This window comes from Vitis vinifera, chromosome 4 (assembly GCF_030704535.1).
Source record: "Vitis vinifera cultivar Pinot Noir 40024 chromosome 4, ASM3070453v1".
NCBI lineage: Eukaryota > Viridiplantae > Streptophyta > Magnoliopsida > Vitales > Vitaceae > Vitis > Vitis vinifera.
In genome coordinates this window covers 2,844,728-2,870,106 of record NC_081808.1, presented here as the reverse complement: position 1 = coordinate 2,870,106, position 25,379 = coordinate 2,844,728, and the positions used below count along the sequence as shown (strand labels likewise).

At 33.6% G+C, this 25,379-nt stretch overlaps 1 protein-coding gene and 1 pseudogene across 2 annotated transcripts; both read right to left on the bottom strand.

The window, feature by feature from the left end:
• Positions 1–1,776: 1,776 nt before the first annotated feature.
• LOC100257677 (carotenoid 9,10(9',10')-cleavage dioxygenase 1-like) lies at positions 1,777–5,134 on the bottom strand (annotated as a pseudogene).
• Positions 5,135–12,754: 7,620 nt separating this feature from the next.
• On the bottom strand, positions 12,755–24,702 carry LOC100262803 (exosome complex exonuclease RRP46 homolog). Of its 2 annotated transcripts, none has more exons than XM_010650195.3 (10): positions 24,519–24,702; positions 22,948–23,060; positions 19,114–19,253; positions 18,359–18,472; positions 16,504–16,604; positions 15,756–15,776; positions 15,014–15,086; positions 14,856–14,923; positions 14,339–14,471; positions 12,755–13,291 (listed from the first exon to the last, which is right to left on the bottom strand). In XM_010650195.3, the coding sequence occupies exons 3-10, from the start codon at positions 19,223–19,225 to the stop codon at positions 13,176–13,178; spliced, it is 738 nt and encodes a 245-aa protein (XP_010648497.1). In that variant the 5' UTR covers positions 19,226–19,253; positions 22,948–23,060; positions 24,519–24,702; the 3' UTR covers positions 12,755–13,175. The 2 variants fall into 2 exon arrangements, with proteins under 2 accessions (XP_010648497.1, XP_010648498.1); XM_010650196.3 differs by having other exon boundaries at positions 22,981–23,060.
• Between the last annotated feature and the right edge of the window lie 677 nt (positions 24,703–25,379).

The following is a 25,379-nucleotide window of genomic DNA, read 5'->3' as shown; positions in this document are numbered from 1 at the left end:
GATTGCCTTTGGAAAGATACTGTTTTGAATCCTCCATTTTGTTTTCTTGGGTTGCTCCACTTTGTTGTCCCCTGAAAGCAACATTGTTTGATTTCTCCGGTCTTCCTCCCAGCAATAAAAACAATATAGTTTCCTTACCAGTGGTGTGGGTTTCTGAAACTTATCAGTTTTGATTTGGTTCACAGTTAATTATGTGAGTATTTTCAATTTTGAATTACAAATTATTTTTAAAAATTGATAGATTTATTAAAAGATCTAAAAGCATTAATTCTTACTTCATTTGGATTGTGTGTTAAAGACTTAAAGTCAGAAGTTAATTTAAACATTATGGTGATGGTTGAGGTCAAGTCTGGCCCGAACTACAACACAGCCCAAATCCCCTTTGCATTCAACAACAATTTTTTTGTCTGATTTTGCTTAGCATACGAACCATTTCCACGCACCCTAGTAGCCATCAAATCCTGACTCAAAAAATAACCATGACTTCTAAAGCACCCCATGACTATTAGAGTGGCCTACATTTGATACCCAAAAATTTTGAGAAAAAAATGAAAAATAAATTTAAAGTTAATAAATTATTTTTATATTTTATTTCATAATTATTTTATTTATTTTAATTTTTATATGCAAAGATTAAATAATTTTAATAATTTTTTTTTTTTTTTTGTAATTTTTATGGTGAAGTTCCCTGAAACTCTTATATAGATGCTTACAAACATAGTTTATCCTTAGTGTTTGTATGATTTTCATCTATTTGATCGTCAAATATTTTATGAATATGATATTCACTTTTTCTATAAATAGAAATTTTTGTAAACTCTCAAAATTATTATCTAAGCATTTTTCATTGATGACATCCAATTATATATTTTTAATAAATTAAATCATTTATGTTAGTATATAACCACTTCTCACTAATCACATCTAATCATTTAATTTAAATAAATTACAAATATTTACATATGTGATATGAAGTTTGCAAAAAATGAAGAGGGTCCTAAGCGTATCCTCGCAAGATGGTGAAGCACTATGAGAACCAATCACATGTGCCCATGACTCAGAAGTTTACAATAGAGACAAGTGAGAGAAGGAGACAACATTAGAAAAATAAGACTATTTATTGGTTCAAATGGATAAGTCCCCTATCAGATAACTCTCTTATCATAACGAGGCTGCATTAAATTAAGAATCCCAATTAGTAGTATAGTAAGAATTTAGCGGATCCAAGCACTGCCCCAAGTTGGAAAATGGTCCGAGTACACTCCTGTTAAGACTTCAGAGGAAGACAAAAGCCGAGTAGATCCAAAAACACGCATAAAATACTGCATTATTATTAATTCATGTATGTATTGAACATGCATCCTGTCTCCTCTTCCTAGCTAGAAAACATCACTTGTGTGTCGAACACAGTCTGACCAACCAACCATGGCTCACCGTCGACGCCGGCACAGCTGGCGGAGTTGTTCCCATCTCAAGCGCAGCCACAACACGACAAGTCTAGTTGAAGACCACCACTAGTTAAATCACACTTAACAAGTTTAAACGTTAATATCAACCTCAATCCACTAGTTACCGTTGTAATTCAATCAATATCATCATTAGGAACACATGGGCTACACTACAGTTGCAGCATTCAGCCACCATTCAACAAAACTAAGATACAAATATGGATAAGAAAACCTTAAGAAAAGGAAAAAAATTGTTCAAACATATGCCAAATGGATCTATATTATTTTGGATAAGATACTTAAGGAGGATCATGCTAGGATAATGTACTTCTAAGTTTGGTTGGTAATCGGTATAAAAGTTCCGTGAAAGCCATAAGGCACCCTTTGTGGCAGTGTAATTTTTGCAATTGGCTCACAGTTGAACTTGCTTGCATCGATTATATGAACCTGCAAAGAGGATTAGTGCATTTAACAAAGTCTTCTGAATCAAATCATAGAGAATATTCACGTTTACTGAGAATGGTATACAATGTGTATATATATATATATATAGATGGGATATATGGGAGCTAGAAAAGTATAGGATTCTTTTAAATTTGTAGACATATTTTAAAGTCATAAAAACTCATTTGGGCCCAGAGCTTACAATATTTAAACGGTTGAGTGTGAGTCATTGTAAATGATATCAAAACTAATCCTCCACCTTACTATGGGAATTTATTTAACATCACAATCTCATAGGATATAACAATTTGTATTGGAGGGTGTTATTGCGATTATATTATATAAAGATGGACTTTTCTTAACCTTGAAAACTCCTATACGCATATATACTTTTCTATATATATATACTATGAACTTTTTTTAACCTTATAAACGACTTTTAAAGTGATGAGTAGTGTGTATATATACTTACTTGAGATACATCAGTGTTTTCAATGTGAACAAAAGAGACAATCCAACCATCATCCTCAACGCATGATCCAACTTTCGAGGCAAAAGCACTTCCAGTGCAGAAGCTGTTTTCCCCAAAGCTATGACACTTCACCTTCATCCTTTGTCCATTCTTCTTCTCCCCCTAGTAAATATAAAAGGGCACAAATAAATATTGTTACATGAAGACAAAAACAAAGGGGGGAAAAAGGGGTTTTGTAGAGATGAAGTATTAGATTGTGTTGTAGCCTTTTACCTTAGGGAGCATCGAGTCTTGTTCTTCAAAGAATATTTTTGCTATACCTCCACATTTAGGCAGGCCTAATAAGAATACCAATTTAAGTTAACCATAAGGAAAATAATCTTGTAGAGATGATTCTTGTCACATACGTACCGCAGATGGAGCTCGCCATGGAATCTACGACATGGGCATAGCCATACTTGTGCTTAACGCCAGTATAATCTCTCCATTTATCAGAGGAAAGTCCATGCAGAAATCCATCCCAGTGAGATTTTTCTCCTTAACCTCTCCTGTCTCCATGTTTAATCTCCATTCATATACCCGAGTAAAAAGGTCCTCATCTTTTGCCAAACTAATTGAATTTTCATTGGGTTTATTTAGACCTTGATTAGGACCTGGTATGATGGAGTCGAGAGCCCTGCACCCCCTTATTACAACCTGTTCTTGGTTTATAAGTAAAAAAATCAAATTCAAACTTAAGAGGCCAACAAGAAAAGGTTGGATAAATATCAATGGTATAGCTATGGTTTTTTGGATTGCCTCATCACCGTCCTCAAAGCTATTGACAATGTGGAATGTACAATGAGATTCTACACTGAACCACCGGACTGAATCGGCATCACCATAACGAGCCATCACTCCAATCCTTGCAGAGTCTCCCTTATCATACTTGATCAATCTACATATGAGCATGACCACCCCATAAATTAGGAAACCCTTGATGAATTTTAGTCGTTAGAGAGTTTCAGAAAATTTACATATATACCGGTCTCCCCTGAGCAGTCTGCTTATGTCTATTGTAAGGGGATAATCCATAATTACATTGTACCAGATAGCCATTAAAAGAGAAAGGATGAGCTTAAAGAAATAGGAAGAAGAAAGAAAAAAGGGCTATTCTACATGTTTGCCTGCTCCAGCTTTGGGAAGTCCGGTAACAAAGAAGACAAGCTCACCTCTGTGTAACCGCTATCTCATGGAGGAAAGTACCTCGATTGAACTTGAGATCTACCTTATGAGATAGTTTATTTCCATCCACTGAAACCGATTAAATTAAGCCCATTAGCTTATCAACTGTTAGTGATGTATTGGCTTCAGACAACTCCTGCCACTACAAAATGCTTCTTTCCATCTATCCCCATGATAACTAGTTCCCAGTTCCTGGAGCTTTCTGCATCTCATAAAAGAGTGAGTCATATAAAACTTCCAAAAATTTGTAAACTTTATCATGGATATGATATTGTTATAAAAACAGATGCAATAAAGGAACCTTTGGATGGCTAGTGAAAGGCCGGTTCCAATCTCGGTTGAGATCCCACTCCTCCAAGGTCTCCAGAGTGAATATGTCAATCTCTTGAGGCTGGTGGTTCTCTGAGACAGCGTAGTACCTCCCCGAATGCTCAAAAATGCTTGTGTTGCTGAGTTTCTTACTAACCACGCCAAAAAGTGTAGGACAAAAGAAAATGGCTTACAGAACTCTCATATATATCAAAAGGCAATCCAAAACTTCTTACGACTTCAATAAGATAATATTCCACACTATGAAGTGCTAGCGTGATCCTTAATTATCCAAAATCTGAAGGGAAAATATCAGCTCTACCAGATTCAGAAGAACAGCTGCTAAAATAGCTAGAGAATCTCCTTGAGCTGTAGGAAGGAAAGATGGTCTGTTTCTTTGTTTCTTTAGCTTGAAGGTCTCTGGGTCAACATATCTGTTTTTGTAGGAGATGGTCCAATCTCCATGATCATCCTTCATAAAATATAAGGCATGAAGCATTCCTTCTCCTTCTACCCATATATCCCTTGACCTTCCGAAAATTGAAAATGTCGATTTTAGACCTCCAAATAGAGGATTTGGGCCTGCACTTACTTCAAAAGCTCCATTAGCAGACTCTTCGGATGTCCAGCTAAAGTTGAGTGAACTGAACAACTAATCGCATACCGTTTCTTATGTAAATACCCACTGGAAATCTCCCCTCAGAACAAACAACCTGGACAGCTTCTCCAATTTCGTCAACCGGGGCAAAGTTTTTCTGCCACATTCAATTTGATACAGTTTTATTAACATAGTGCCAATGATAACCAAAACAACAATGATATGATAATGAGACTGATATTGGTCTCTAATTATGCCAGGAATTAATCTCTTAGACATACCTGAGATGGGAATAACTGTTGATCAATGAATTGAAATACAGAATCCACAAATGCATCCAACATTCTCCGGGAAGTGTTTCTGATGGTTTTGAAAATATCCACTCTCAATGACATTTTCTGCGACTCTTTCAAAACAGGCTTCTGATATGATGAGATATCAACCAAATCAGTAATGGTTTTTTACCACTTCTAGTGATGTCCATCAAAAATTGACTAATGAAGAAAAATATCAGAGAATGAGGAGATTAAGTACCTTCACAGTATCAGAGAGTGAGGTTTTGAGGTGTCCAAAGTTGTGAGAGATTGAGAGCTTATCGGCAGACCCATTTACTTGTAAAGCAAAACATGTAGATGCCATCTCTTGATGAACTCTTCTACTTCCAACTAAAGTATTTCCGTGATAGGTTGTGAAAATGATACTAGGCTATATATATGAGCAGGCCCATTTACTTGTAAAGTAAAACATGCAGACGTCGTCTCTTAACCAACTCTTTGTTGACATTGTAATCACTTAAAGTCAAATTAGAATAATTTTAGCAATTTGCTAAATATTAGGAATGGTTATTTATTTAAGTTTCCTATATTAATTGGGACTCTTAGTCTAATAAGAATTGGAGTCCTAGTACAAGTATGATTAGTTTATTATAAATATATTTATTATTATTTTAAAAAGAAGAGCGTAATAAATTTTTATTTTAACAAAAAATTATCAATGCCCAATTGTGTGGGTTCCAACAATTGGTATCGAAGCCAAAAAATCATAGAATGTGAAATGCCAAATTAGAGCTAGAATACCCAAGAATATGCAGAATCGCAAGAAATTTGCAATAGCTTGTTAATGAAATTATAACTACAAATAATAACTCAATTCATCCTCAACTCCCAAAACTCACGAGTAAGAATTTTGATGATCGGTGTATTCAGATGTGTATCTTGTTTAGTTTTCAAGATTTGTGAGATCTAGTAAATATTGGCTACAATGAAGTGACCGATTTAAAAGAATTCAAGGCACTATCAAAGGAGTAGAAAGATTCATTGAAAGATACTTGAAAGAAAGATCAAAAAACACTTTATGCAATATTCCAAGGAGTGGATGAATCCATATTTAAGAAAATATCTTAATTGGAAATAGCAAAAGAGGCATGGGTTACTTTACAAAAATTATACAAAGGTGATGAACGTATTAAGCGAATGAAGTTGCAAATATTAAGAGGTGAATTCAAGTCTCTTCACATAAATGACTCTGAATCTATCTCATATTATTTTGATCAAGTACAAACTATTGTTAACCATATGCGGGTTAATGGTGAGAAGCTTGATGATCAACAAATAGTAAATTATGTGCTCCTTAAGTGCAAGATTCAACTATGTTGTTGTAGCAATTGAAGAAAGAAATGATATTTTCACTCTCACAATTGAAGGGTTGATGAGTTCACTGTGTTCACATAAACAATGAATGAATCGAAGAATCAACTCTACAAATTTGGAGCAAGCCTTGTAGAATAGGACATCTGCTAGAGGTCATGGTGGCCAACAAGGTGGTAAAGGTTGTAGTTGTGGCAGATGTAGAGGAGGCTACAACAACTTCAACAATAAAAATGGAGATGGTGACAAATTCTTCTAAAGGAATGGGCAATACTTCTTGTGAAACCAAGGTTTGGTTAATCTTGATTTTGATGATAACAAAACAAGGTTTAGAACTAATGACTACATTTTAAGTGTGATTAGGCAAGATGACTTCTAAAGTGGCAATCCAAAGACAAATCAAGCCAAGGAGAAATCATGAAGAAGAAGACCACCTCAAAGAGAAGAGTTTTTCAAGACCAAAGCTTCTTAAGTCTCTTTGTAAGGTTGTTGGTGCACTAGGATTTCCATGCATTATTTTCCTTACTTATGCACCTAAATCATCCAAGAGTTATTTTGTTTTAAATATTTTTAAAATTGGATGATTTCATGTTTTCAACTAAAACCTTGTGTTAAATGTTGTTTCAAACTTGTTTAAAAGGTTATAAGTTGGAAGAGTTGGTTGTTGAGCAAAAAACGGCTCAATTGGCTAAATCGGGTGAACCGGATGAACAGTAACCGGTTGACCCCTAGCTCAACCGGTTGAACCGGATGAACAGTAACCGGTTGACCGTTCGAAAAATGCAAAAATTTTCTCTTTTTTCCAGAACGGTTGTTCAACCGGTCAAGGTCGAACCTCGTCCTGTCGAGGTCCGGTCAAGGTCCGGTCGAGACCCGGTCGTGGCCCGGTCGAGGCCCAACGGTCTCCTGCCAAGCATTAAATGCTAACGGCTAGTCAACCGGTCGACCCCCAGCTCGACCGGTCGAACCCCAAACGGCTAGTTTGGCTTTTTTCTTCTATAAAAAGGCTCCAATCTTCATTGTTTAAAGAGCTTAACCTTCCCAAATCATTCTTGATTATATTTGAGCCTTGGAAGAGTGTTTTTGAGTGCACCATTATTTCATAACTTGCATATCTTTAGTGCACCATTCAATCCTAGCTTTTCTTGTATCATTTGAGCTTAAAGTTCTTGTGCTAGGATTTTTGTAAACCTTTGAGATCATTATTTGTAAACCTTGAGAGGAAGTTTCAAGAGAGGGATATCTCTTGAGAATTGTAAAGGGTGCTTGGAGCCAAAAGTCCAAGAGGGTGAATTGGAACCATAATCCAATTGTAAGAAGATTGGAAGCTTGGTTGAAGCTTCAAGCTAGTGGAACCCTCACTCGGTTAGGAGGTTGAGGAGAGTGGATGTAGGCCGGGTTGCGCCGAACCACTATAACTCTCGTGTTTGCACTCTCTCTTCCCTAACTCTTTTAATTTATATACAATTGTCTTTATTTTGCTTATCATATACTTGCATATAAATTGTCTCTTATTTTTACTTAGTTTAAATTTGAAAAAGAGACAATCACCCTATTCACCTCCCCTCTAGGGTGATTATCATAGGTTGGATTAGCCTCAAATTCCTAACACTTCTAAACCTAAAGACAAGCCACACATACAATGTTTTAGATGCGAAAAGTACAAGCATTATAAGTCAAAATATTGAATAAAATTGCAGAATGAACAAGATGAGCAGACAAACACCATCGAGAAAGAGCATAATTTGGTATTGGCATGTACTATTGCAACATCAAATATAGACTGCCAAGATGTTTGGTATCTTGATACAAGATGTAGTAATCATATGTGGTAAGAAATAATTATTTTCACAATTAGATTAATCAGTCTGAGACAAAGTTAATTTTGGAAACAAATCCAATGTTTTGATTATGGGCAAAGGTAATGTTAAAATAAGTTATAAAGATGGTATTGATGTTACTATAGAAGAAGTATTTTTTGTTTCATATCTTTTTTGGAATTTGTTGAGTATGGGACAATTAACAGAAAAATGGCATATCATTAATATCTGTAATGGAGTTTGCACCGTTAGTGATAAAAATAAGAAGATGATTGCAAAAGTGCAAGTGACAAAGAATAGGATGTTTCCTATGTTTCTTCAAGCAGAAACTTTATTTAGTTTGAAGGCAACAATAGAAGATAGCAATTAGCTTTGGCATCTTTATTTTAGTCATCTCAATTTTTGTGGGTTGAAGTTGTTAGTGCAGAAGAACATGGTAACAGAATTACCTATGATTGATATTCCAAATCATGCATGTGAAGGATCTCTCTTAGGAAAACAACATAGGAATTCTTTTCCAGTTTGAAGAACCAAAAGAGCTAAGCAACCTTTAGAGTTGGTGCACACAGATAAATGTGATCTTGGTGAGGTAAGATCTCTTGGTCACAACAAATATATTTTGACCTTCATAGATGATTTTACAAGAAAAACTTGGATTTATTTGTTAAAATAAAAATCTGCGGCTTTTAACAATTTTAAAGAATTCAAAGTTCTTATTGAAAGACAAAGTAGTTGCAATATTAAGATATTGAGATCTGACAGAGGAGAGGAGTTCACTTCTAATGAATTTTATAACTATTGCAAAAGTTAGGGTATTCAACGACAATTGACAACTAGTTATACACCTCAGCAAAATGGCAAAATGGCATAATTAAAAGGAAGAACATAACCATTGTTGAAATGGCAAGAAGCATGTTGAAAGTCAAGTCTCTTCCAAAAAGATTTTGGTCAGAAGCTATTACATGTGCAGTGTTCTTATTGAATAGGTATCCTACTAAAGTCGTCTTTGGAAGAACACCTGAGGGATTTTCCCATATACCAAAGGAACATAGAAAAAAGTTTGTTGATACAAGTGAGAAGTGTATTTTCATTAGTTATAGTGATATAACTAAAGGTTACAAACTGTCTAATCCAGAAACAGGAAAGTTGATTGTGAGTAGAGATGTTCAATTATTGGAGAATAAGAGTTGGACATGGACTCAAACACAAAGTGAGCAAAAAACAATTGTCTCTGAAGAAGACTTTGAGATTCAGAAGGATTCTACAATAGATATTTCTACTTCAAATACTCCTTTTATTAAAAGTTCTACTATGCAAACAAAAACAAAGTAGGAGTCTAAATCACAAAGTCACCCAAAACATTCTCATACTATGCTTGCATGTCTAAAGGATTATAAAGTCATGACATATACTAAAATTACTGATGAAAATTTAGTTAACTTTTGTCTATTTGCAGACCGTGATCCTATTTTATATAAAGAAGCAGCAAGTGATGAAAAGTGGATTCAAACAATGAATGAAGAAATTCAATCCATAGAGAAGAGCAATGCATGAGAGCTAACTACTCTTCCAGTTAGAAATAAGCTTATAGGTGTTAAATGGGTTTATAAGACAAAATATAAACCTAATAGTAAAGTTGATCTGTTTAAGGCAAGATTGGTTGCAAAAGGCTATAAATAAAAGCCAAGTATTGATTATTTTGAAGTTTTTGTTCCAGTTTCTAGATTAGATTCTTTTCGCATTATAATTGCACTTGCAGCTTAGAAAATGTGGAAAATTCACCAAATAGATGTGAAGTCGGCTTTTTTTAATGGTGTACTTGAAGAAGAGGTTTTTGTTGAACAACCACCAAGGTATATTAAGGAAGGGTGAAAAAAAAAACAGATTTACAAACTCAATAAAGCATTATATGGGTTAAAGCAAGTACCACGTGCTTAGTACACACATATTGATACTTATTTATTACGACATGGATTTCAAAAGAGTCCTTTTGAGCATATACTTTATATCAAATCAAATTCTAATGGTGATATAATTGTTGTATGTCTCTATGTGGATGATTTGATTTTTATAAGAAAATGCCAACAAATGTTTAAAGATCACAAGGAGACAATGAAATAATAATTTGAAATGATAGATTTGGGATTAATGTCCTATTTTCTTGGAATTGAAGTCCAACAAACATATGATGATATCTTTATCTCACAAAAGAAATATTCTTTACACATTATAAAGCGATTCAAGATGGAATCATCATCAACAATCCGTACTCCTATTGTAGAGGAGCTAGAGATGAAAAATGAAGGCACTAAAGAATTAGTAAATCCCACATATTTCAAGGGCATAGTAGGAGGTCTTCATTATTTAACTTCTACTAGACCAAATATTGTTTATGGAATGAGAATTATTAGTCAATTTATGGAAAAACCGTATCAATCACACTTGCAAGCGACAAAGCGAATTTTGAGGTATGTAAGTGGTACTCATGATCATGGAATTTTCTACTCCTACTCAAACAACTTCAATTTAGTGAGCTACACAGATAATGATTAAAGAGGTGATATAGAGACTAGAAAGAATATTGATGGGTATGTTTTTTATCTTAGAACAAGAGCATTCTCATGGTCATCAAAGAAGCAACAAGTTGTAGCATTATCAACTATATAAGCTAAATACATGATAATTACTTCTGTAGCATGTCAAGTAGTTTGGCTTCGCAAAATGCTTAGTGAGTTGAAGTATGAACAGAAGGGTCCTACAAAGATTTTGTGTGATAATAAGTCTACTATTACATTGACAAATAATTCAATGTTTCATGGTAGAAGCGAACACATAAGCATCAAATTTCCTTATATTAGAGAACTCGTGAAAAATCAAACTTGAGTTTTGTAGATCAAAAGATCAAGTTGTAGATAATTTTTCCAAGCCACTAAAAACAAACGAGAAGTTGAAGATGATGTTTGGTGTGATTGACTTTGCAATATAGATTAAGGGAGACTGTTGAAATTATAATCCGACCTAAAGTCAAATTAGAATAATTTTAGGAATTTGATAAATATTATGAATTATTATTTATTTAGGTTTCCTATGTTAATTAGGATTCTTAGTCTAATAGGAATTGGAGCCCTACTACCAGTATGGTTAGTATATTATAAATAGGTTTATTATTATGTTGAAAAGAAGAATGTAATCAATTTTAATTTTAACAAAATATTATCAATACCCAATTGTGTGGGTTCCAACACTCATTTACTTCCAACTAAGGTATTTCCTTGATGGGTTGTGAAATATATATATATATATATATATATATTAAGAGCTTATGAGCAGACCCATTTACTTGTAAAGCAAAACAAGCAGATGTCGTCTCTTGATAACTCTTCTACTTCCAAGTAAGGTATTTCCTTGATGGGTTGTGAAACTAATACAAAGCTACATATAACAAGTGGTGACAAAAGTAAAAAAGATATGACATATGAAGTAAATGGAGTAATACCTAAAGATAAGAATTCAAGTGTAGTAGGAAAAACATCAACATCAATCAACCAAATAATTCAAAAGTCTAAAAAGACTAGTGAACAATTTGGTCAGCCTAGATAGCGGTGTTTAAGGGTAGGAGGAGCATAAGTCTGTGTTAATCTGCTTGTGGTGGTCTTTATTCATAAAATTATTTGGATAACAATTAAAATAAATAGAACCATTTGCAAGGTTTGAATCAATCATACTAAGGACATAATTAGTAAATTTTGTTGCTCTAGCGTCTCTTAGATAGACAAACATAGGAATATCTAGACCTAAACAAAATAAGGGTTTAATTGCAACTTAAACTAATCCTATATGAATATAATTATATTTCTTCTCATGATTAATAGTGTTTCGACTATATATATATATATATATATATATATATATATATATATGGATATTGAGAGCTTATGTGTAGACCCATTTACTTGTAAAGCAGAACATGCACATGTCGTCTCTTGATGAACTCTTCTACTTCCAACTCAGGTATTTCCTTGATCGGTTATGAAACTGATACAAAGGATATATATATATAATGAGGAAGATGAAGCTTTCTATAAGACAAATCCAAGTCCTTCCATTTTCATAGAACACCTTTGTTGATTTCAAGGTTCTTCAAGCAACCGTTTTTTTCTGCCATCCAGGGGCCAAGTTTTGCGTTGAGTATGCAAGTTTGATTGAATTAAATGCATCTAACAAAAACCAGCATCTCATTCTCAGTCATTTTTCCTGATAAAATTTTCCAATAAATAATTCACGTCATTTGTCAGAAAAAGAAAAAATCAGTATAACCACTATCAAATACAAAGTCTATGTGATATATTGGAAAAAGTCTTTCTTCATGATGCAGTTTTTGGAATTGAAAAATGGTCCTAATAAATCTCCTGTTAAGGAGAAGGCTTAGGGGCCCAAAAATTCACATAATATCAACTCCATAATGAAGAGACCCATTGATCACTTGTAAAGAAGAAAAAGAAGATGATGCCATGTCTTGATGAGCAATTTTTCCTCAAACTTATTGTATGTTAGAAAACTGGAGCTCTAGTACTTCACTAGTTTGCATGTAGACAAACAACTTAGTTGATTAAATGGTCTGAGGAGGTAAGAATCAACAGCTTTCTGCCATCTGCTTCAGCTTAACATAGTAGCCGACATGCCCCCATGAAGATAAAAAAACTATGGGTCTAAACCATGAAGATCATATAAATGAAGAACTGTTTCTGCCAGACCTGTTAACCACAGAATATCAGTTGGTAAGGGTCCGGAAGTCTCATGAAAGTAAGCTGCATACTCGCTTCAATAGTCCACTTAAACAAGTGTCCCATTAAATTTTTAATCAACATTTGTTAAAATAGAATGAAAAAAAAAAATACAGAAATACAAAAGCAACAGTGACAACCAAATGTGGATCCTTCGTCATACATTAGATTAACTGATGGTAATACACTGCTTTAATTAGAACATGTTCCTACAATAATCCACCCCTGTCAAGATGGGGAGAGATAGAACCAAAAAGCCACCTTGAAGTCTTGGCAAATTGAAATGTTCTGTGACCTCTTTCTAATGGGCTCATATCCATAAATAGAACTTCCAATACTAGGAACAATCAGTGCCGAAGGGAAAAAAAATGGCATCAATTGATTTTCCACCGGTTGAGCTTCCACACAGAAACCCTCAATCTCCTAGAAATCATCCAGCCCTAGATGAGTCATTTGGGGCTTGTGATTGCAAGCTTCTCCTTAGAAAAGCTGACATCTTTGTGCTTGCAGCCTGTCCTCGTTCAAGACAGTGAAGATAATCATCCACTGTACAAATTTGAAAAAGAAGCAAAACCAGAACATTAGTTTTAAGGGCAAAACCGTTAGTATTAATAGAAATGACTTTCTGATAACAAAAGTATTTATCACTCTCACACAAGCAAAAGACAAGCACAGAGAGAGAAAGAGAAATCAAATGAAGTGTTTTTAAAAAAAGTGACATAGTCCTTGAAAGTTTTACAGCTTTTCATCCACCATGATATACCTAAAAATGTATCATCCTCTATTTGCAGCCTAATTGTAAACCAAGAGATTAAATGGTTCCAGGCTCTCTCATTCCTAGTACTATCATATGCTTCTTAGACTTCACCCCCACTGATTGGGGCAACAGCCTTCAAACAAAACTTAAAAACAGGGTCACGTGGAAGGAACTACTCAATCCAGCTCATAATTCTCACAGTAGTGGACGCATTGGTCAGATTTTTGTGACATTTACTATACCATCCAGAGTCCTTATTTTGTGACATTTATGATACCATCCAGAGGACTATAAGGACACACTTGGAATACAAGCAAAGTGGTGAGCCCCACAACTGAGTGGATCTAATACAGTATCCTCCCAACCAAATCCACCTTGCCTAATTATTATAAGAAGGAAACCTACCAGCCTTACTTCCAAGCACAGGGGAAAACCTTGGATACACGACCCCTCCCCCAAGCTATGCATCATGTAAGCACAGGACCCAAACCTGGGATATGCCTTGACACCAAGCTAGAGAACCTACCAGTTGAGCACCCGTGGGGCACACTCACTCCATGACTTCTCCAGATAAATTCATTGTTATTGTTGAAAGAGAAATTTTATGACCATCATTTGATTTGCTCAAATTATAGTTGAAATTTTTTTTAGAATCTTGATCTGTTGCTGGGGCATCTTGGTTGAAACTTTGTTACAATCTAATGTCTAATTGCTATTTCAGTCCCTGTTAGTCACAACTTCACTAATCATAAACACTCCTACTATAATTATACCATGATAAAAGGTGGTTTGATGTAAACATGTGACAGATAGAAAAAGGATTGTGTGAAAACTACCTGACATTACTCCATGTGTAACAGATGTGATGATCCCATGTTCCATCAGCTCCCCTTCCATGTGTGACGATCCTTCTGGAATGATTGAGATCGCTGAATTGGGGAAGACTAAGTATGCAAATGCCTTCATTTTCTGACATTCCATAACATAATCATATTAATAGATAGATATTTACAATGAATGAAGTGCATCAAATTTCTACATATTCATAGAAATCTGAATCTAAAGTACCAAATAAGGAGAGTAAATTTTTTCAACTTTTATCGCATAGAAAGATACAACTGTTAATCATATCTCACATGAGTTGCTGTGCACATGTGGATGTGTATGCATATTATGTGGTAACAAAATCATTTTACTTAAAAAACCCAAATGTTTTTTTAACAAACCAGACATTTTGCATAAGGGGAGAGCTAATAAAGCACAACTGAGCAACAAATCGCATACACTTCTGCCATGCAACATATGAATAATAGCAGTGAAACAAGATAAACTTAGACAAGAAAACTATTATACCTGCTCTTCTACCTTGGTTGGGTCTAGTATAACATATCCGCTTTCTGTCAGACAGCAACATATTGCAACTGCAGAAACCAGTAAGGAGGGTGAAAAAGAAAAGGCTATACCTATTCATCAAGAAGCAAAGATAGGAGAATACTAAAGGTCTAACATACCAGCAAGATGCTTGAGAGGAATTGCAGCATCTACAAGGGCTGCACATGCCGCATTTATGGCACATGGCAGAAGCTAGACAAGAACTAAATTAAAGAAAATTTATTCACATCAATGATAGAAGAAGAATCTGACACATCCTGTACCTCATACAACAACGAGTAATTTGGAGGTCCAGTGGAGATAAAAACCATTCCATTTGTAGTTTTTGGAGGATAACCACCATTTTGAATGGGTTTATCACAAAAAGAAAAAAAAAAAATTGGTGGAAAATTGGAAATATCACCAATGATTCTAATAAAAAAGTAATTGATGTGATTTCTTGAAATCCTAAAATGTTCCTGATATATAACAAGATATATATACATTGTTAAAATGCTACAGAAAACAAAACAGCACGATTGCATTCCAGGAAAAAACACAATGGAATGATTTCACATCCATGGGATGTCCAAACACTTCTTCAATGTACTTTCAATGAGAATCTTAGGTATAAAGAAAAGATAAGGAAACAGACGTTAATGTAGACGTTAAAATAGCTGCACAGACAAGTCTGCCACTAGATAATCCCTTGGGATTCCAGGCACCCCCTAAATATAAGTCTATAGGCAGTTTGTAAAAATGAAGAAAACAAAGCAAGGACTAGATGAAAAAGGTTTCATAGCAGTTTAAAGCTAAGCTTTTATAACCATTGCTTGAGCCACTCATCATGCACTAAGGAAACAGCATAATCATAAAGGATACAGCACCATCATCACTGACAACCTGCAAAGAAAACATTAGAGCTCAATATTTTTTATGGAAGATACTAATGAAATCAAAGCTTGCAATAACTTTAAAAATGCTGCAGATCACATAAACAAAATTAAATGGGGAATTCTCCTGGGAGCCAATAACAAGTAGGAAAGAGTGATTTCTAGACCTACAAAGTACAAACACATGGTCAACGTAATGGTTCTTATTTTGGCTATCAATTTTGTTATTTGCAACCCAAGCACCATAGGCTAAAAATTTTTAATAGCTACAAAGAGTTAGAAAGATATAGGAGAATATTTAACAGGAACTTCACAGCAGTAAAGATACCTCCACCATTCTTAAGAAACAAAAGAAAAAAATTCAAATAAAGGGATCACATGCTAATAGTTGGTTATAGGGAAGTTAATATGCTTTTAGAAGCAATCAGATTTTTCATGAGCAACTAAATACACAAAATGAAGAGTTTTAAACATGGGTAGAAAAAAATATTTAATTTAAATACTACTGAACTATGCCTATCAAACATGCTACTAGATTAATATAAGGTAGTGAGTTTTGGATGCAGTTAGAATTATAAGGAAATAGAACAGATAAGTAGTAAACTCAAAAATAATGAATAAATATGGTCTATACATAACTATCATAATAATTAATAGGCAGAGTATAACACACTGGCCAGCAACAAGTCCAAGCTCCTGGCAGAATGGAATTTCCACAAAAAACTAAATTACCTTACCTGAATTATAATTGAGGTTGTGGTATTTGGATTGATATTCAAAAGGCAGATGCTTTTCAAAGTCCTCTTCAGTATCACCTCATACTCCTTTTCTGGTTTCCCTGCATAATAAAGAAAGATACTTTCATAAGATTAGAGGACAGGCCAATGAGGTGGCAAACTAGCTACACTTAAGTGCATTTCACTATGATTTTAAGTAAAAGAATATGAAAAGTGGGGCAATGTTTGTGGTGTACTGCTTCAAACTGTTTCAGTTAGTTCTGCTGCAAATGCTTAAGGGAATAAGTTTCCTTGTTGAATAGAAAGGTCTTGAGAAATTTTCTAATATTCTAGTTTACGAGGGAAAAAGGTTATGGGAATGAGAAGAACTTGTAGAGAATGTACCAGGTATGTAAAGATGTAAGGAAGAGATGAGACAGCCACTAGAGTGAGGAACATGGGATGTTTCAAGAGCTCAAGAATTGTATTTGCTTTCACTTTCCTTTGTTAGTGGATTGGTTCTTTTTCATTCATAAATGTTGGCATTGTTGGTCAAACCACATTAAGCCTCATGTTTGTATATTTATAGAGTTGTTTTTTATCTTTATTTTCATTGTACAACGAAGTGGTATCAAAGCTCCCACTGCCACAAGTAGTTCAAGCAATTTGTTAACTTAAATAGAATACCATTTATTAAATTGTCAAGCATCAAATTTTAATCACACTATTTCATCCAATGCTAAAATAGGATGCTTAATCTTAAAGCTGTTCAAGTTCACAAGATATCATGTATGGAGGTGCATTTTAACTGTTTCTAAGCATTTTTGCTGTCATCACTACTTCCAAAATAAGAAGCTTCAATGTATCAAACTATTAGTGAGCTTGATCAACTAGATATAGGTTCACAATGTTGTTGTAAACATTAATGGTCCAGAACAACATACTTCCATGGGACTTTTCAACTTCGAAAATTCAAGTTCATCAAGTGGCAAACTGCTAGCAGGTACCTATGTAGGAAGACATTTGGCAAGTGTAATGGCAATGTAAAAAATACTTAGGCATGCAAATATTGGTTTTCAAAATATGGGTCATAAATTGAGTAAAAAAAACTGCCAAATAATAAGAGCCCTCAAGGGTCCCTCTAGGGCATTAAAGTGCCCCTTGAGAGGGCTCAAGTGCTTGATGCATAGAAATATTTTTTTTCAGATAATGTTTTAAATCATAAAATTTGTGCTTTTGTATGTATTTTGTTCAGACCAACCCACTAGGATTTTTACTCTATAAACAAATTAATTTGTGGTAAAGAAAAAGGGGACAAAAAAAAAGTGGGGGGAAGGAAAGGTGACATCTTTATAATTCCACATTGTTATTATCCTGCAGACATATGCCTGAACTCTCAAAGTCGATTTTATGATTAAAAAAAATGGTAGTTGATCGAATCCCCTTAGAAGTTGAGGTATCCACTAAGAAGCATGAAAAGTAAAGGTGATTGCTAGCACTGGGTCCAAGCAAATATACGTACTTGCTTTTCAGAATTAGTAAATTTGTTGTACGGTCGACTAGACCCATGGCTTTACATTTGCAAGGTTTTGTGAGACTCTGTTAGTGTTTTCCACATACATCATGTGTCTTGATGTTGTTGATAGGTTATTCTTCGATTTGGATAATTTGAATCTATAAGAAAATAAAAAATTGAGAAAACTGTAATTTTTGGGCTTAAACTATACCTATTCAACACCACTAGGTAGTTTTACCAATGAAGGATAACAAACTTTCATTAACTAATACCAAGAATGCAATATTGTAGATGAGACGGAAAAATATATATATATATATTTATATATATATATATTTAAAAAAAAAAAAAAAAACTCACCAATCTGCCCTGTCTTGGGTTTCCAAACGACTTCAATACAAGCCTTCTCAGGGTTTTCATTCTTTTTTGTTCCTGCTTTTGGGCCATAAACAGCTGCAAGAACTTTGGTATCTCCTGAAACCAAACATAATTTTCTTAAGAAAGACACTTATAAATTGTTAAAATAAGGTAATAGCTAAATTTCTTAAGAAATCTACTGGGAAGAAAATATTTGAATGTAGGGCAATAAGAAGAAAATAACCCAAAAAATCACTAACCCCACATTTGACAACAAATTGAAATCCAAACCAGAACATAGAAAACACCCAACAAAAAAGGTTTTTTTCTCTTTTTTTAAGACCTTTGACTGAGGCTTGCTTCTAGACCAAGTAGCCAACCCACTTGAAACATGTTGAAATTTGGCGCAATCATGATTCATAACAATGTAACCCAGAATATCATCAACCTATTTGCGATGAAGTTTGGAACATAAAGCACAACTTGAGAAATAAATGTTGAAATTTAAGGAAACAAGAACAAGAACAAGATAACACCAAAGATCAACCCATTTGCAAGGAAGAGCTGAAGTACAAACCATAGTTCAAAAAAAGTGTTGAAAATTTATGGAAATAAAAACTGCCACCCATATAAGAAAAAACAAAGTCAAATGCAACCAACAATTTTTTTCTTAGGAAAAGAGATAAGAGGAGAAGAGAGAGAGAGGGAAATTCAACAGAAATGCTGAAAAAAAAGATATTGATTATTGGAGATGGTACCTTGAGACCAACTTGCAGAGCCATGAGCACGATTGAGGATGTTGCGAGAACAAGCTAGTGGTCTCAGCTGATTTGCTGTGCGGCCATCATCTCTACCTATTTCCATACTCATTAATGAATGAAATCCCAGATCGCCATGCCTACACAAGCAAATTTGTGTGAACAATGGAGTAGGGTTTTGGATATCCAAATTTTAGCTGTCCTGTTTTGTATTGTGGCTTTTTTTTTTCTTCACCCATTTCTTCAGTAAGCTAGTAATCTCTTTTACAAAAATTATAGCTTATTTTCCCTCTTAGACTTTAGGTTTTCCATGTAGACTCATTGTGTCTAATCTAGGTTTTAAGTATAAAATAAAAAAGAAATTATAATAATAATTACATATAAATCATGTCTTACCCATAATTTTATTCTCTCTAATTTTTTAATATTATTTTTTTTCATCTTAACTTAAAACCCTAGTAACACCATGTATCACATTGGGCAGTAGAATAAATAATTGAAATAATTACTTTTATTCTATTTAAAAATTCAATTAAATAAAAATATAGTTCTCACACTGTATTTAAGGGAAAACATGTTTTCTTTTCTTTGTTTTTTGTTCTTTTTTCCAAAATGGCCATAACTCGCATTGGAAAATGAGAGACCATATCACATAGTTCTACGCAAACATTCTTAAAAATTGTGTTTAATCTTTAAATGTTATTTTTCGCAATTGAAAAGCTCTTTAGACTATACATTATGCTTCATTATAAAAATTTTGAGGATTAAGAAGTATTTTTAGTGAAGTGGTAATTATTGTTTTAACAAGAGACTGTAAAATCTAAAATCTCTTTAAACATGCAATTACTAGAAAAACACATGGGTAATATTGATTGAAATGGACTCTAACACCATTTTCAGAACATGATATTACCATATTAAAATGTTATATTGTATTATCTATCAAAAAAAATTGTTATATTGTATTAATACAATGGATATGACCAATAAAAAAATGAATGATAAAGGATATGGTATAAGACATAATTTTCTCACACTTTGAAATTATAGTATATACTTTGAACCTTTTATTATATATTACATAGAAAGGCTAAAACCAAATTTTATCTTCAGTTAAAAAACATGTGAATTTCATAACTTTAATCATTATGCTCTTAATAATAATGCTGAGGCCCAAGATAAACTCTAAGAAAAGCAAAAACTTAATTGAATTTATAAAAAGAAGTGTGATGGAGCTAGTGATAGAGAATACAACGAAAACATAGAGGACCATTGGTATGCAATTCAATTTAATTGACCTCATAATCAATTATATTTGACAAATAGGAACTTATGTCCTCTAGTGAAGGGCTTACCAAATCGAATAAAGCACATCGAACAAGAGAGAACACAAAAAACAACTTCCTCTCTTAACAGGAACTCAACCACTCTACAAAATCGAATAAAGACATAGTATCTATTTTCGATCTTTGGGCGAAGATAATGTGCCACAAGACGACATACAAATAACGCCTAAAAGCACATCAAACAAGAGAGAACACAAAAAACAACTCCCTCTCTTAACAAGAACCCAACCACTCTACAAAATCAAATAAGACATCGAATCTATCTCTATGTATATCTTCACCCATGAAAACAAATTTCTAAGAAAAGAGTTCTTCAAATCTTGATCTAAACACACCTCACTATCAAATGAACTTTGATATTTCTTTTTATACAGTCCAAAAGATACACAAAGAAGCTACTCTCCAAACCTTCTTATGTCTTTTACCCACAATGGGACCATGCCACCTTAGGAGAACCTCTTTTAATGGTAGCAGCTTGCACCCAATGAATACCAAAAGTGCAAACAGCAATTGCGAAAGGACCCTAACCTTGGCAAAATGGAGGAGGATGTGATTGGTGGATTCTTATGCACCTTTACAAAGAAAACATCTATTGACCAAAAACCACGCTCTTTTTTAAAGTTGATCTATTGTCAAAACCTTTCCCAAATGAGTCTCCCATGTCCCCCCCAACCCCCCAAAGAAAAAAACTCCTTACTTTAGAAGGCACCCGAGACATCTAAATTACGCTCGTTGGAAAGGAAATCGATTCCTCTGGTTCTAGAGTGCCATATAAATACTTAACTAAGAACGTGTTGTTTCTCAAGTTCATCCACACCATCTTGTCTTCCCCTGCACTATCAACCACCTCTCCCCTACATTGTCCACTTCCCAATCATTTAAAAGTCTAGAGAAACAAGGGTTCCAAAGACCTTTCTCCCCTATCTAAACCCATAGATTCACAACTCGTGCCTCCTTTGAAATGGCTAAGACATATAAAGAGGGAACTGAAACACACAACGATTCATCCCCACACCATTTATCCTTCTAAAACTTTACCCTCTTCCCATTACCCGCCACAAATGAAGAACTACAATAGAAGTTATCCCATTCCTTCCTGATAAATTTCCAAAGCGCAATCCCATACCCAACTCTTTTTTTGTGGGACTACCATCCCCCCTCTTCCTCCCCCTAATTTCCACTAATGAACTAATTCCAAAAGGCTCTTTTTTCAGTTGCATACTGCCAATTCCATTTGCACAAAAGTTCCTTAATTATGCCTTTCCATTCAATACAATAAGGGATGGTATAATATTGTATTGGTTAAAACTCCAAAAGGGGGAATGTAACAATCTCTCTTTAGGATCATTGTGTGGAGCTTTGCCTATCATAGGATACAATCATTTTGACAACTTAGATTCAACTCTATCAACCACAAACCAAATGTAATTTAGACAGGTTGGATGGGTCGGAAAGCAAATAGTGTCAAATCCACCTATCAATATGTCCAACCCATGCCAAATCCAACGTGAGGTCATGTCGGGAATTCTCAACCCGCACCAAATGCATGGACAATTTGGGTTCCCAAGGGTTTTCACGAGCTATCAAATAAAAGGCCCATAATGGAATTTTTTTAATATAAAATATTTATTTCAAAGCTACAAAATATAAACTATCTTATAAAATGAGAGGTCAAAGGCTAAATGTCTCAAAGCTATAAAATGTATTATTAATTACTAATTTAATAAAAATGACAACTTTATACTTAAGTTTTAACATTTAAAAATATTTTAATAATTAAAGACAATGATAAACTTATTAGTCTAATCTATATCTGTACTATACATAAATATACAAAAAGTTTGTAGACTTATTTTCCCCTATTGCACATTTTTATTATTTACCCATAACAATTACAATAAATTCACCCTAAAGATTATAATAAATTCAATTTTTTTTATTATTTATCAGTTATAATAGATAAAATTAAATTCATTTTACTCAACTTGCACTTTAAAGTATTTTCTTTTCCTTTTTCCTTTTTAAGATATGAGTTTTTACTTTCTCTCTCTTTTTTTTTTTTTTCTTTTGTTGCTCTTCATTTTCTTCTAAAGGCTTCCATTTTGGTAGCATGATGGGTGCCATTTATGTTTCCATAGTAAAATTAGAGAATGTCTATTCAAGCCAACTCTAATATCATATATAGTTGGTAGACCCAAGTTTACCCCATTAAACCATTAAAATGAAAGGACAAAGCACAAACATTCTATCATACATACATCTGCTCGGCTGTATAAGTTACCATATATAGGTGGTACGACATTCGTCTCCAAGTTTATTCAATTTTGCATTAAATGAAGTGAAATGGAAATGGCATAAGTTAACGGAAATTTAAAACCTCATATGCTTTGGTAAATTACCTTTGATCTTAAAAATGAGAATGTGTTCAAACTCTAAAAATAGTTTAAATATGTAACCATTCAACAGCAAGGCAAAATGAATTAATTACCTAGATCAACATTTTACAAAATTTGATACTCACACCACTTAGGACAGGTTCAGGAACTTGCTTGGATGTTTCAAAGGAGTCCAATATAGGCCTCACAGCTGGAAGGAAGAGGCCTGAAATTTTCAGAATACAAGAACAGGTGAGATGAAATTTTCTCCACCATAAAAGGATAATATGCACTCATATAAGATTAATTGTAGAAACTGCCTAAGAATTTTCCTTATTTTTATAAGCTAAATGCATAAGAAATTGTGAAGAAAGATTGTTTTCACAAGATCACCCACTTTACAATTTTTTTTTTATAGCTAAAAAATGTGTGTGTGTGTGTGTGTGTGTGTGTGTGTGTGTGTATAGAAAGTGCTTGAGAAAGGATGCACCAAAGTGCGCAGGGCACCAAAGTACACATGGCACCAAAGTACGCATGATGTATACAATAAGCACCAACAAGCAAGCAAAAAGAAAGAGGGAAAACAACAAAACAAACCATCCCCATCCCCTCCCTCCCCCAAAATCATCCACTTTACAAATAATGGGTGTCCAAATCAGTGGCCTTTGATTATTGTAATTTAAGAGCCAAAACCCACTTACAAATCAAACCAATTATATCTATCATTTCAGATGACACCTTATTCAAATCCCCCTCTTTCTCAAACTCCTTCCTAAAATAAGTCAATTTGTTCTGATATTTCCACATCCAGGTGAGAAATTCTCCATTGTTATCCTATAATTAAAAAAGGATTTAGCGTCATGAAGAAAATGGTAATCCAGTAATCATTTTGCGTTGTCCATGTAGTCTAGAATGAAATCCTAGAATTCAAAATTTTCAACAATAGCATTGAGAGGTTACAGGCATTCAAATAGAAACTCCAGCCATCTGTTTGGTTTCCAAAAATAGAGCAATAAAAGAAACTAACATTTTCATTCCTATGTTATTTCCCATCTTTTGCTTTCAAAAAAGAGAAAAAGAAAGCCCCTCATGCATTTTTCTGTGTTTCGGAATCAATCTTGGTGAAAGTTTTACAATTCAAAATTTAATTACTTTCTTCATATTTTCTCTGTATCTAAACTAAATCTATTTTTGTACAAGAAAACAGTCCCAAATAGCAAAGATCATCAATCTAACAAAAATTTCAGCCTGAGCTGTCTGAAATTCAAGCATGCAATAGTTCCACGGCTGCTCCAAGAGAAATCCTAGAGTTCAAAACTTCAAGCAATAGCATTCCCAATTTATAAAGCACTCGGGAGTGTATTCCCACCCTCTGTTTGGGTTACCAAGAAAGTGAAGAAAAATAAAAGGAAACCACATTTGGACTTCTATGTAATTCCTCTCACTTTCTTTGCTGCCAAAAATCCAAAACAAACAAAAAATAAAAATAAAAACTCAGAACCACTAAACCAGAGTCATATGATTTTCAGGTAATGTACTATTTTCTGTATTCTCGAGCCCTACATGGTGAAAATTTTAACATTCAAACTTTTCTTTCATTTTCTCGCTATTTTCTCAGCATCCAAACGATTGTATCTATCTAGAAGTCGATTGACTGAATTAGGAAAAAATATTGGACCAGTACCTTAAACTCAGAAATCCACCGAAACGCACACTTTGGAGAATGAATGATTGAATGCCTTTTTGTGTGAACAGAGATCAGAGCTTCTTCTTCTGCACCCAAACCCTAAAGAGGTGTACAAGGACGACGTGAGTTCATTCGTGATGGTGAGCTCAGCCTGGGCCGGCCCAATATATAAAAAGGACTTGGATTACTCTCTCTTCTACTTTTCTTTACATCTTGACTCATGACTCATGACTCATGGCTGAAAATAAAATATTTTCATTAATACAAATATTTCATTTTTCTTGAATGTAATCACGTATGATTTTTTACACATTTTTTAAATATCTTTTTTAACACATAAAATATTTTTTATAAATATATTTTTTGAGGGGATTTTTTTTAATAGAAGTTTTTAAATTTTATTATTATTTTATGTATAATGTGTGATTTTTTAAAAATGCTTTGAAATTAAAAATAAAATTATTCGTAATCATGATATATTGATATTTGGATTTTACATATATATATATATATATTGAGAAATATCAATAGATATTTTGATGGATAAAAAAAAATCAATGAAATTAAAATTAATCAAAACTCATAAAAATATATTAAGAAAAAAACTTAAAAACATGATTAGAAAAATGAATAATTGATATTTTAAAATTATTTTATTAGATAAATTGACATTTCAAACTTTAATTCAAATTATTGGAAAAAAAAATTATCTTACAAACTCAAAAGTTATGATATAATAAGTAAAATATAAAAATATAAAAAAAATGTTTTTTTTTAAGATGAGCATTTCATTAATTAAGATTATTTTAATTTAAAAATCTATAATTAAAATACTTACGCCATTTTTAAAAATGAACA

What these genes read in the sequence shown, in the direction of transcription:
- LOC100262803 (XM_010650195.3), bottom strand. Translation starts at nt 19,225, where the DNA reads ATGAGTATGGAAATAGGTAGAGATGATGGCCGCACAGCAAATCAGCTG. An exon ending in CAACCAAGGTAGAAGAGCAG is followed by an intron (nt 14,472 to 14,855) that starts GTATAATAGTTT and finishes ATGGAATGTCAG; the next exon opens with AAAATGAAGGCATTTGCATA. An exon ending in TACACATGGAGTAATGTCAG is followed by an intron (nt 13,292 to 14,338) that starts GTAGTTTTCACA and finishes AAATTTGTACAG; the next exon opens with TGGATGATTATCTTCACTGT.